The 11,918-nt window shown below is 34.7% G+C and overlaps 1 protein-coding gene across 1 annotated transcript in view; it reads left to right on the plus strand.

Moving 5' to 3' along the window:
- Positions 1-11,024, plus strand: part of LOC108471359 (exocyst complex component SEC3A-like) — a 43,126-nt gene extending 32,102 nt beyond the window's left edge. The window contains exons 9-26 of the mRNA XM_053022406.1: positions 6,053-6,157; positions 6,362-6,463; positions 6,552-6,689; positions 6,935-7,063; positions 7,144-7,224; positions 7,303-7,377; positions 7,482-7,655; positions 7,751-7,952; positions 8,048-8,112; positions 8,378-8,548; positions 8,633-8,712; positions 8,978-9,059; positions 9,470-9,567; positions 9,670-9,778; positions 9,911-9,979; positions 10,246-10,311; positions 10,388-10,477; positions 10,702-11,024. Of these exons, the coding sequence (XP_052878366.1) occupies positions 6,053-6,157; positions 6,362-6,463; positions 6,552-6,689; positions 6,935-7,063; positions 7,144-7,224; positions 7,303-7,377; positions 7,482-7,655; positions 7,751-7,952; positions 8,048-8,112; positions 8,378-8,548; positions 8,633-8,712; positions 8,978-9,059; positions 9,470-9,567; positions 9,670-9,778; positions 9,911-9,979; positions 10,246-10,311; positions 10,388-10,477; positions 10,702-10,812 (1,947 nt within the window). The 3' untranslated portion in view covers positions 10,813-11,024. The remainder of the gene's footprint in view (positions 1-6,052; positions 6,158-6,361; positions 6,464-6,551; positions 6,690-6,934; positions 7,064-7,143; positions 7,225-7,302; positions 7,378-7,481; positions 7,656-7,750; positions 7,953-8,047; positions 8,113-8,377; positions 8,549-8,632; positions 8,713-8,977; positions 9,060-9,469; positions 9,568-9,669; positions 9,779-9,910; positions 9,980-10,245; positions 10,312-10,387; positions 10,478-10,701) is intronic.
- Positions 11,025-11,918: the final 894 nt, after the last annotated feature.

Consider the following 11,918-nt stretch of genomic DNA (forward strand, 5'->3'; position numbering starts at 1 on the left):
CACCAGAATCAATAATCCATGAGTCAGTATTAATAAGTATTAAAGACATTACCTGACTTTACAAAATTGGATGTTGGATTCGAGGGGTTATTATAAATAATATATTATTTTCATTCTGCCATTTTATCTCTAAAAAAAAAGCATCACAAGAGTCAATAACAATAAGGAAGACCGGGGAAACACTAACAAAGCCAACGGTGGTGGTCAGAGAATTAAACTCGATGGATGTGAGTTGCACGCGCTGACGCGTGAAAGGGAATGCCGAAGCTGCGGGTGGTGCGTGAGAGTCACGCGCAGGGAATTTGGTCCTCGAATTTTGAGGTTTCATCGAAGATGAGACTGCGGCTTTGTTGAAGGGGTCAGTGAAAAAAATATAGGTTGAAAAATGCAGAGTACCAAATTTGATTTTCTAAGGTTTGGGAATTTCGAAAAAAATAGACTCCCTAAGTCTAGATTCTCAAGGTACCATGTTGATAATAGGTCATTTTCTCTTGTATATTCGAACAAAAAAATCTACATGGCTATTTATATTAAAAGAGTAGGCCTAACTAAAGAAACATAATCAATACATTACATATATAATCCTAATTTTAAGCTAATCTAATCCCTAAAAATCAATAATGAGATTAGTTGGGATAAAGTGTCTATAGTTAAACCTAACAAGTAGCCTAAGATCATAATAATTACACATCTATAGCTATTCATAATTTACAATCTGTAACAAGTATCAAGTTTATCAGATAGTCTATGCAGTCTTTGTTGTTCCCATTTTGGATATACTCAGGTTTAGCATTTCTCTACCTCTACTTGTGGCCTTTCCTCTCTAAGAGGTGCTTTATTATGTTTTTCAACTCCTAAATAGTTTGAACGAAGATGTTATTGTTGAAATATGTATATATTTTAAATTTATTTAGGTAGATAAATCTTATTTGGGTAGAAAAGTTTTATTCATATTCTAGAAATATTTTTATTTTATCTTTTAGTAGTTTACTAGAATAAGGGAACTATTTTCTTTTTATGTTTTAGTAGTTTATTAGAATAAGGAACTATTTTCCTAATTAGGATTAAGAATCTTTTCTCTATTTAAGTTCAATTCTTTAGTTAATAACATTAGTACAATTTTATTCAAAGCTCTCTTGAAATCTTTCATGGCATCTGAGCTAAGTTAAAATCTCTAGTAACATCATGGTTAAAACAACCTTCACTGGAGATTAGAGATCCAGCAATCAAACAGAGGAAGAAAGTTCTACAGTTGAAACAACTACTGAGAGTACAGTGACTCAAGGGACAGAGGCGTCTCACCTTTCTTTTCAACTGACATCTCACAAGTTGAACGGCAAGAATTATATGGAATGGTCGTAGTCCGTAAAATTAGCAATTGATGGGCGCGGCAAGTTAGGTCATTTAAATGGAGAAGTTGAGCAACCACAGGTGGGCGATCCAAAGATGAGCAAGTGGAGGTCATAAAATTCTATGATAATTGCGTAGCTTATTAATTCCATGGAAGCATCCGTAGGTAAACCTTTTCTTTTTCTCCCAACTGCTAAAGATGTTTGGGACGCTGTGAAAGACACCTATTCAGATTTAGAAAACGCTTCATAGATTTTTGAGTTAAAAATAAAACTGTGGAAAGCTAGACAAGGGGAAAAAGAAGTTGCTCTTTATTATAATGAGATGATGTCTCTTTGGCAAGAACTGGATCAGTGTTATAATGATAAATGGGAGTGTCCCGGAGATGGTGTAAAAGCTATGAAAAAAGAAGAGAATGAAAAAGCTTATTTGTTTCTGGCTGGTTTAAGTAAAGAATTTGATGAAGTGAGATCTCAGATCCTAGGGAAAAAATCGTTTCCAAAACTTCGTGAGATTTTTTTTGAGGTTAGAAGAGAGGAGACAAGGAGAAAAGTAATGTTAAAGCCAGGGCTTGAAGCTAATGATGATAATTCTGCTCTTGTAACTATTAAAAATAATGATGATAGTGAAAAAAAGAAAAAACCTTGGTGCGATCACTGCAAAAAATATTGGCACACTTGTGAAACGTGTTGGAAGCTTTATGGGAAACCGAAAAATGGAAGGAAAAAGAGTGGCAATGGTCGTGGTTCACAATCAAGGGATAGCAGAGCTTTCCAAACAACTAATGGAAATTATGAGGGCCAAAATTCTCCGGAAGGGTCTCCATTCACTAAGGAATAATTAGAGCATCTACACAAGTTTTTTCAATCACCACAATTTCGGATGAATTCTTCTATGCCTAACTCATCCAATAATCCTTCTTCCTCTTTTGCCCAATCAGGTACTGATTTTTCTATTTTTTTCAGTGTCAAGCCTTGTAAAACAAACACATGGATCGTTGATTTTGGAGCTAGTGACCACATGACTAGCAGTCATTTTCTTTTTTCAACTTACACACCTTGTGAGGAAACAAAAAAATTAAAATAGCAAATGGGTCTTTCTCGGCAATAGCCGGGAAAGGTACTGTTAAAATTTCATCTTGGTTTTACATGATGTTTTACATGTGCCAAATCTAGTTTGTAATCTCATATCGGTCAGTAAATTATCCCAGTCCTCAAATTGTCATGTTATATTTGACTCCTCTATGTGTAAGTTTCAGGACATGGTCTCGGGGAGGATGATTGGCAATGCTAAAGAATTTGGTGGAATTTACTTTCTTGAAAACGACTATCTAAGTCAACCAACAACTACTTTATATTTAAATTCTGTTTCTGATTTTGATAAGGTTATGATTTGGCATTATAGGCTTGGACATCCTAATTTTTATTATTTAAGATATTTGTTACCTAATCTATTTAAACATAAAAGTCCTTCTTCATATCATTGTGAATTTTGTGAATTGGCTAAACATCATCGGTCATTCTTTCCACCTCAAAAATATAAAGCCTCCAACCTTTTTTGTTAATTCATAGTGATGTTTGGGGACCTTCAAGAGTCTTGACTTTTTCAGGAAAATGTTGGTTTGTCACATTTATTGATGATCATACTCGACTTTGTTCGGCATTTTTATTAAAAGATAAGTCTGAAGTTAAAAATGTGTTTCAGTCTTTTTATGCTATGGTGAAAACACAATTTGGTGTGAAAATAGAAGTCTTTTGAACTGACAATTGTGGGGAATTTTTTAGTGACCAATTAGGTGTTTTCTTAACCAAACATGGAGTAGTCCACCAAAGTTCTTGTACAAGTACACCACAACAAAATGGGATTGCAGAAAGAAAAAACCGACATCTTTTGGAAGTAACTAGAGCCTTGATGTTCACTAGTCAAATACCACGTTATCTTTGGGGCGAAGCCTTGTTAACAGCTACATATCTTATTAATAGAATGCCCAGTAAAACTCTAAATTATAGAACTCCTTTTAGTCTCTTTAAAGATAACTTTCCAAACTCTAAATTGATTTCAGATTTATCCCTCCGAGTTTTTGGGTGTAGCGTTTTTGTTCATCTTCACAACCAAGGTAAACTAGATCCTAGAGAAAAAAAATGTGTCTTTGTTGGTTATGCTTCTAATAAAAAGGGTTACAAATGTTATGATCCAATTGATAGGAAGATTATAGTTACCATGGATGTCACATTCGTTGAAACACAATCTTATTTTGATTCTAATCTTCAGGGAGGGATTCTATAATTAATCAAGAAGAGACTAGGAATATACAACATAGGGATTCTAATAATGGGGAAGGCAAATTTATAATTAACACCAAAATTAATGATGTTAATGGTAATGAAAAGGAGGATGAAGGTGTAGAATCTGATCATGAAAATAAAGAACAAACAAAGGAGTTAATTGTTTATTCAAGAAGAAATCAAAATCAAGAAAGTGGAATCCACCAGATTCATCACCAAGAATCCGACCCGCAAGATCCTATCAAAAGTCCAGGTAAAGCTCATAATCCAGCCAATGAATTATCTGATTTAGATATTCCAATTGCCAAAAGAAAAGGTGTTAGAAATATTGTCAAATATCCCATGTCTAACTTTGTATCCTATAAAGCCTTATCTTCGACATTCTCAACCTTTGTTTCGTGTCTCGATACTGTACAAATACGCAAAAAAGTGAAAGATGCTTTACAGGTTCCTGAGTGGAAGGAGGCTATTTTAGAGGAGATGCGCGCTCTTGAAAAAACAGGTACATGGGAAACAATGGAATTACCTGTAGGGAAAAAAATAGTGGGCTGTAAATGGGTGTTCACAACCAATTTCAAACCAGATGGATCTTTAGATAGATACAAAGCCCGATTGGTAGCTAAAGGGTACACTCAAACATACGGGATAGATTATCTTGAAACCTTTGCTCCAGTGGCTAAATTAAATTCCGTCAGAGTTCTTTTATCAATTGCTGTTAATCTTAATTGGTCTTTACAGCAATTAGATGTGAAGAATGCTTTCCTAAATGGAAAACTTGAAGAAGTTTACATGGATCCTCCTCTAGGTTTTGAAGAAAAATTTGAAACTCGAGTATGTAAACTCAAGAAATCTTTATACGGTCTAAAGCAGTCTCCTCGAGCTTGGTTTGAACGATTCACTAAAGTTGTTAAAAAACAAGTTTACTTACAAGGGAAGCTGATCACACAATGTTCTATCGACATTCACAACAAGGTAGAATAGCTGTTATTATAGTTTTTGTCAATGATATCATTCTTACAGGAGATGATGTGGATGAAATAAGGCGTCTCAAGGAGCATCTAGCATTGGAGTTTGAGATCAAAGACTTGGGTCCTTTGAAATATTTTCTTGGAATGAAAGTTGCTCGATCAAAGAAGGGTCTTGTGGTCTTTCAGAAAAAAAATATGTGATTGATCTTTTAAAAGAGGCTGGGATGAGTGGTTGCCGCCCAGCTGACACACCAATTGATCCAAATGTAAAATTTGGAAATATAAAAGGTCGATTAGTCAATAAAGGGCAGTACTAAAGATTAGTTAGTAAGTTAAGTTACTTATCACATACAAGGCCAGACATAGCTTTTGCAGTGAGCTTAGTGAGTCAATTTATGCACTCCCTAATGGAGTAACATGAAGAAGCAGTGTTTCGAATTCTAAGATACTTAAAGAGTTCACCGGGAAAGGGCTTATTCTTCAAGAAATCCGAACAAAGAGGAATTGAAGCTTATACAGATGCAGATTGGGTAGGCTCAATAACAGGCAGAAGATCTACATCAGGATACTGTACATTTGTTTGGGGAAACCTTGTGACTTGGCGAAGCAAAAAACAAACTGTTGTAGCAAGAAGTAGTGCAGAGGCTGAGTTTAGATCAATGGCTCAAGGAATTTGTGAAATGATGTGGTTAAAAAGAATTATGGAAGAGCTGGGGAAACCAATAACTTCACCAATGAAGTTGTACTGTGATAGCAAAGCTGCCATTAGTATTGCTCACAACCCAGTCCAACATGGCAGAACTAAACATGTTGAGATTGATAGACACTTTATCAAGGAAAAGATTGAAGAAGGCCAAGTGTGCATGCCGTTTGTTCCTTCAAAACAACAGATTGCTGACATACTCACCAAAGGACTCTCTAAGACAAGTTTTGATTTTTTTGTAAGCAAGTTGGGCATGATTGATATATATGCACCAACTTGAGGGAGGGTGTTGAAATATGTATATATTTTAAATTTATTTAAGTAGATAAATCTTATTTAGGTAGATAAGTTTTATTCATATTCTAGAAATATTTTTATTTTATGTTTTAGTAGTTTACTAGAATAAGGGAACTATTTTCTTTTTATGTTTTAGTAGTTTATTAGAATAAGGGAACTATTTTCCTAATTAGGATTAGGACTCTTTTCTCTATTTAAGTTCAATTCTTTAGTTAATAAGATTAGTACAATTTTATTCAAAACTCTCTTGAAATCTTTCAGTTATGTGTGAGGAACTTCTGTTTATATTCTCTCTTTACTTGTAGCTATTACGATTGCTTTATGTCTTTAGGAGATTCTTTGTTTGTTTTTCATATGAAAATTCATAATCTTGGTGATGCTGATGTTCACCCCTTTTAGCAATACGCTTCTTATCCCCTAAGCTAATTGTTATATTCCTTGTTGTTCAGGTACTGCAAGGGCTTGAGGTAGCAACAAATTGTGTTGATGACATGGATGAATGGTTAGGCATCTTCAATGTTAAATTACGACATATGAGAGAAGATATTCAGTCGGTAGGGAACCTTCTTTTGACAGTCTGTTAATATGTAGGATCCTTTGTTTTCTTCCTGTCTAGCCTGTCGTCATTCCACAATCTACTTCAAGTTTGCTGCTAATTTTATCCTTCAAACTAAATAATGAAGATATGAACTATATATTAATGACTTCAACATGTGACATGGCTTCTTAGCAAGGAACTTATTTTCACAATATAACAGATAGAAACCCGCAACAACAAGTTAGAGGTACAATCTGTAAATAATAGAGCACTCATTGCAGAACTTGATAAGCTTGTTGAACGATTTCGTTTCCCTTCTGAGGTATGTCATCCATTGCTATAATTTTGTTTAGACTTTAGCAAAGGTATGTAGCCTGTATTCTCCTAACAATTTTATTGTTGGTTTGTAGTATGCATCATGTCTGACAGGAAGCCAGTTTGATGAGGCTAGCCTGCCTCAATATGTTGAAGCATGTGAATGGTTAACTAATGCTTTACATGGCCTTGAAGTACCTAATTTGGATTCTACTTTTGCAAACATACGAGCTGTATGGATTCCCCTCTCATTTCCCTCAGTTTCTACAGTTCTGTAGTTAGTCAAATTATACAGTGATTGTGTGGCACATGACTAGCTTAACACATGCTGCTTACTTTGATGTTCACTTAAACTTCGAGCTTTTTAGAACTTTTACTTTCAGTAACTTTCTAGGAGACTAGTATTGCCACTGGATCTGGATTTTTATGGTCCTTTAAGAAAAAAAGTAGCTTTCTGTTTGTTGTGCCTACATTTTAGGTTAGAGAGAAGCGGGCAGAACTTGGAATACTAAAAGCTACTTTTGTCCGTAAAGCTTCTGAGTTCTTGAGAATCTGCTTTGCCACTTTGGTGGATTTTATGATTAATGACAAAAACTATTTTTCTCAGGTATTTACTTCATGTTATTTCATCTTGATCATAACCATAAACAATTTCCTAAATGTTGTTCAACTGCTTGATTTTAACAGCGGGGACAGTTGAAGAAGCCTGATCATGCTGACTTGCGGTATAAGTGCAGGACATATTCCCGCCTTCTGCAACATTTAAAGGTCAAAATGCAGACCAAGTCTAAATCTCCATTATTGTGTCTCAGTCATTCTAATAATTTTGTCACTGCTCATTCTCAGATTCTTGATGGTAACTGCTTGGGTCCTTTGAGGAAAGCTTATTGTAGCTCCCTGAACTCACTTCTGCGCCGAGAGGTTGGAACTCAAAATGAAATATTCCATCATCTAGAAAAGAAGTGCCTCCTTATTTGATCTTTATGTTGGTTACAGTGCTTGATAATTAGTTAAATTCTGTTTAGGCTCATGAATTTGCCAATGAGCTTCGTGCTAGTACAAAAGTATCAAAAACTCCAAATACTTGGATGGAAACTTTCACAAGTGGCAATCAAAATGCGAATAATGCAGACACTTCTGCAGTTTCTGATGCTTATGCCAAAATGCTGACAATTTTTGTTCCACTACTTGTAGATGAGGTTATAGTCCATTCTACACTAATTATACACGAGATTACATGCATTCTTAAGTTTTAGATTTTTAAAATTTAATTCCTTCATGGCTCAAACTGCAGAGTTCTTTCTTTGCACATTTCATGTGCTTTGATGTTCCTGGGCTTGCTCCCCCAAGAAATGAGAGTGGATCATATGATGATGATGATGATTGTGATGGTGATGATGATGATGATGATGATGATGATGAGGATGATGATGATGATGATACCAATAATGTCCATCAGGGAAGTAAGCCCGTTCATGACAATGATAGCAAAGCTGGTAACTATTTCTCTTGTGCCTTCATAATTTGTGGTAATAAATCTCCTTCCCTATAGTTCAATTTCTGACCAATGGAAACTATTTTATTTTGCTAGGCAAAAATTCTCCAGATTTGCAAGCATTAAATGAAGCACTACAGGATTTGCTTGATGGAATTCAAGTATGTAATTATGTTGGAGCCTTTTGCAGATAGATTTGATGTTGCTTCTTGTTATGTTTGTTATTACTTTTCTGGAACCAGAATTATATTTTAAATTATGAATGTCTTCCGAACTTTTGGTACTTAAATTATTAATACTCATTGTTTTCAGTTCCTTGCATGATCTTATTTAGTTCATAGTGCTTGTTCTAGTTTCTGATTCCTTATGGTGTTGCTTGGTCGCACTCTGTTTACAATCTCAATTTCCAGTTTTTCTGTATTACAGGAAGACTTTTATGTTCTAGTTGATTGGGCTTACAAGATTGACCCTTTGCGTTGCATATCCTTGCATGGGGTAACAGAGCGCTATCTATCTGGCCAGAAATCTGATGCAGCAAGATTCGTGCGTGTCCTCCTTGGTGACCTGGAATCAAAAATTTCAATGCAGTTCAGCCGGGTAAATTATATGGGAACTGAAAAATTTCTCACCTTTTGCATTTAGTATGAATCTAACATGTTTAAGCTGCAATTAAATTTGTAGTTTGTTGATGAGGCTTGTCATCAAATTGAAAGAAGTGAGCGTAACGCACGACAGACGGGGGTCTTACCATACATCCCTCGGTAAAGTGAATGCCTTTGTGAGAATTCAGAGCGTGCTGCAAATTTGAGACCCTGATAAAACAGCAAAGGAGAAAAAAAACAAAATAAATGTAGTAGATTTCAGTTAATGGTTTGAAATGTTTCTATAAATTATCTGCATACTATAAATTTTATTTTCAAAACAGCTAGGTTTAGTATTCTTACATGATGCTTTATCATTTACTTGTATTGAGCATAAGGTTGTACTTCGGTTGGTTGTAAATAGTTCATATGTTCTTATGCACAGCTTTGCAACTCTAGCCACTCGCATGGAACAGTACATCCAGGGACAATCCAGGGACTTGGTTGATCTAGCATACACCAAATTTGTAAGTCCTGTTTTGAGCCTGATATCCTTTTTATTTTCTGACTAAGTTAATAATGTGGTTAAGTGAGCTTGTGATGAATAATACAGTTCTCTTAGCATCATGATAAGACTTACATGTACTAAAGTTTGGTTTTGCTACTATACAACAAACTTTTGCATGAAGTAGACTGATAAGTCACTCATGTATTCTTTTGAGCTACTTTTGAGGATGGGTAATAAGTACAATCACCTTCCCTGTATGGTCTATTTGGATCGTTTGTTATCCTTCCTTTTCCTTATAAGATAAATTTTTCATATTATGGTACCAAATCAGCTCATTTTTTTTTATTTTGTAAATTAATTATTTAGTATCTTTAGAATGTGTATATTTATTACTGAAAAAATATTTACAGTGGAAATACTGTTTTGCAGGTTAGCATTATGTTTGTGACTCTCGAAAGACTTTCACAAGTTGAACCAAAATATGCTGAAATATTTCTTTTAGAAAACTATGCCGCTTTTCAGAATAGGTCGGGATCTTCTTTTCTCATTTTATTCCTATGACCAACCGGATATAATATTTCTTTAGTTTCCTTGATGGCAATTCTTCTCCCTCTCCATTCATGTTACAGCTTATATGACCTGGCCAATGTTGTGCCCACTTTAGCCAAATTTTATCACCAAGCAAGTGAAGCATATGAACAAGCATGTCAACGTCATCTCAGCATGATAATATACTTTGTAAGTAATCCATCTTGGTGGCTTTTTCTTTGCTTTATTCATTACTGTTAAGGAGTGATGTTAAGTAGTTGAGGAGATACTGTTAAACTTTTTATGTTATGACTCGTCTTTAAAAATGTTTTCCCTTTGCAGCAATTTGAGCGACTTTTCCAGTTTGCTAAAAAGATTGAGGATTTAATGTTTACTATTTCACCTGAAGAGGTTAGCACGCTAATGATAGGATTTTTCTAATACTTAATTAAAGAACCGAGTTTCATCAAATAGAATCCAACTTTTGACTAAATATACAGAACAAGGCTTGACATGCATGGTATTCCCATCCAGTATTTGGACATAGCCCGAATCCCATGATAAAAAACCTGAATCATTTTTTTTAAATAATTAAATGAGTGCCAGCATTTATCTTCAGACATTTGTGAATTGTTAGCAAATGAATGATTTTGCCAACTGTACCCCACAAATTTCAGATTCCTTTCCAGCTTGGATTGTCTAAAATGGATCTCCGGAAGACATTAAAATCCAGTTTAACTGGGGTGAGTTGATCAACAATTTTATGAACATAATGGTCTTGGTTTCAAATGATGGAATCTATATCGGCTTGTCTTACAGGTTGACAAGTCTATTGCTGCAATGTATAAGAAGTTGCAGAAGAACTTAACATGTGAGGAGCTGTTACCCTCTTTGTGGGACAAGTGCAAGGTATGTTAACTTATATTTTAACTTCTATTTTCAAAAACAGCTCAAGGCTTTAGTATTTTTTGTCGAAGCGGTTAATGAAATGCGCTGAGAAAGAGCATTACAAGAACCCAGGTGGGTTGTCAGGGTGAAAGGAGGAAGTTTTAGGTTGCTTCAACTTGTTAGGTGCTGATTTGGTGATATATTACCAGTTTCTTACTAGTTTTACATCTTATAAAATTTGACAGAAGGAGTTTCTGGACAAATATGATAGCTTTGCCCAACTTTGTGCTAAAATTTACCCCACGGAAACAATCCCCTCAGTGACTGAAATGAGAGATCTTCTTGCTTCCATGTAAATGGAGAGAAATTTGCTCGGTATAATCTTCTTTTTTCTTTTTGGTTCTATTTGGAGTAAGAGCTGTAATTGTTTCGTGTTGTTACTGTTATAGACAAATTTCTTCCTATGTTTCAATTTATTGGAATTTATCCATTCATTTCATTCTTTGCCGGATAGAAGTTACTGTTGTACCATTGTCAATGTAAAATGTTGTTTGCCAGTCTGCTTTAACTTCCATGTTCTGTGCGGTTTGTAGCATTGTGAATGTGATAATTCTAAAGCTTATTTTTAAAATAAAAAAAGATAATTAGGAAGAAAATATTCCAACCATTAATTTTGGTATGGTACAAGTTGTGTGGTTCATCATGTTGGTACACAGTAATCCACAAACCGCTTGAATCAATAATCTTCCCCTATTAACATTTTTGATAAAACCTTCCTAACACTTCCCATGCAAGGCATACATTAAAGTTAAATGAAAACATCATCCTACGGAATGAACTTAAACTTTAAAGCATCAAACAAATCCAATAAAATGAATCAATCCGAGTCGGGAACATAATATAAAACCCCCTAGAGAATATGGAGAAATCTGACTTCAGCCTTACATATATATATGGTAGATGTTAAAGCAGAAGAAATGCTCTCCCCCTAGTTACACAAAACAATTTACTTATTTAAACCTGAATAATCTAAATTAAAAACTTTCCTTCTAAGTGTAAATGTAATGGTTGATTGCTTCGATTAATAATTAGTAACTAGGATTTTAGACAAGTTGATTAGGAATGATCGATTGTTTACCTTAGATCCCTAGTCCCTCAACTCGTTTCATACTCCAGAATTCGCCATTAAATCACAACTCTTACTTATTTGCCTAGCACACATTGAGTCTCAACTCTTACTACTTAGCGAGTTTGGTTGATTTAATCAACTAAGGCGACAATTTTCACTTAGCACTAAGCTATACCTATGATTGTAAAGCATAAGTATAATTAAGCACACCAAATCAAACTAACATTTCACATTCCATTATTAACCAATCTAACTCTTAATCACATAATTGTCAATCTAGTTAATCAACCACATGTGAATTTAGAACCTTTCTTGATTCACCCAGAACAACAA

The sequence above is a fragment of the Gossypium arboreum genome, chromosome 11 (assembly GCF_025698485.1).
Source record: "Gossypium arboreum isolate Shixiya-1 chromosome 11, ASM2569848v2, whole genome shotgun sequence".
Taxonomy (NCBI): Eukaryota; Viridiplantae; Streptophyta; class Magnoliopsida; order Malvales; family Malvaceae; genus Gossypium; species Gossypium arboreum.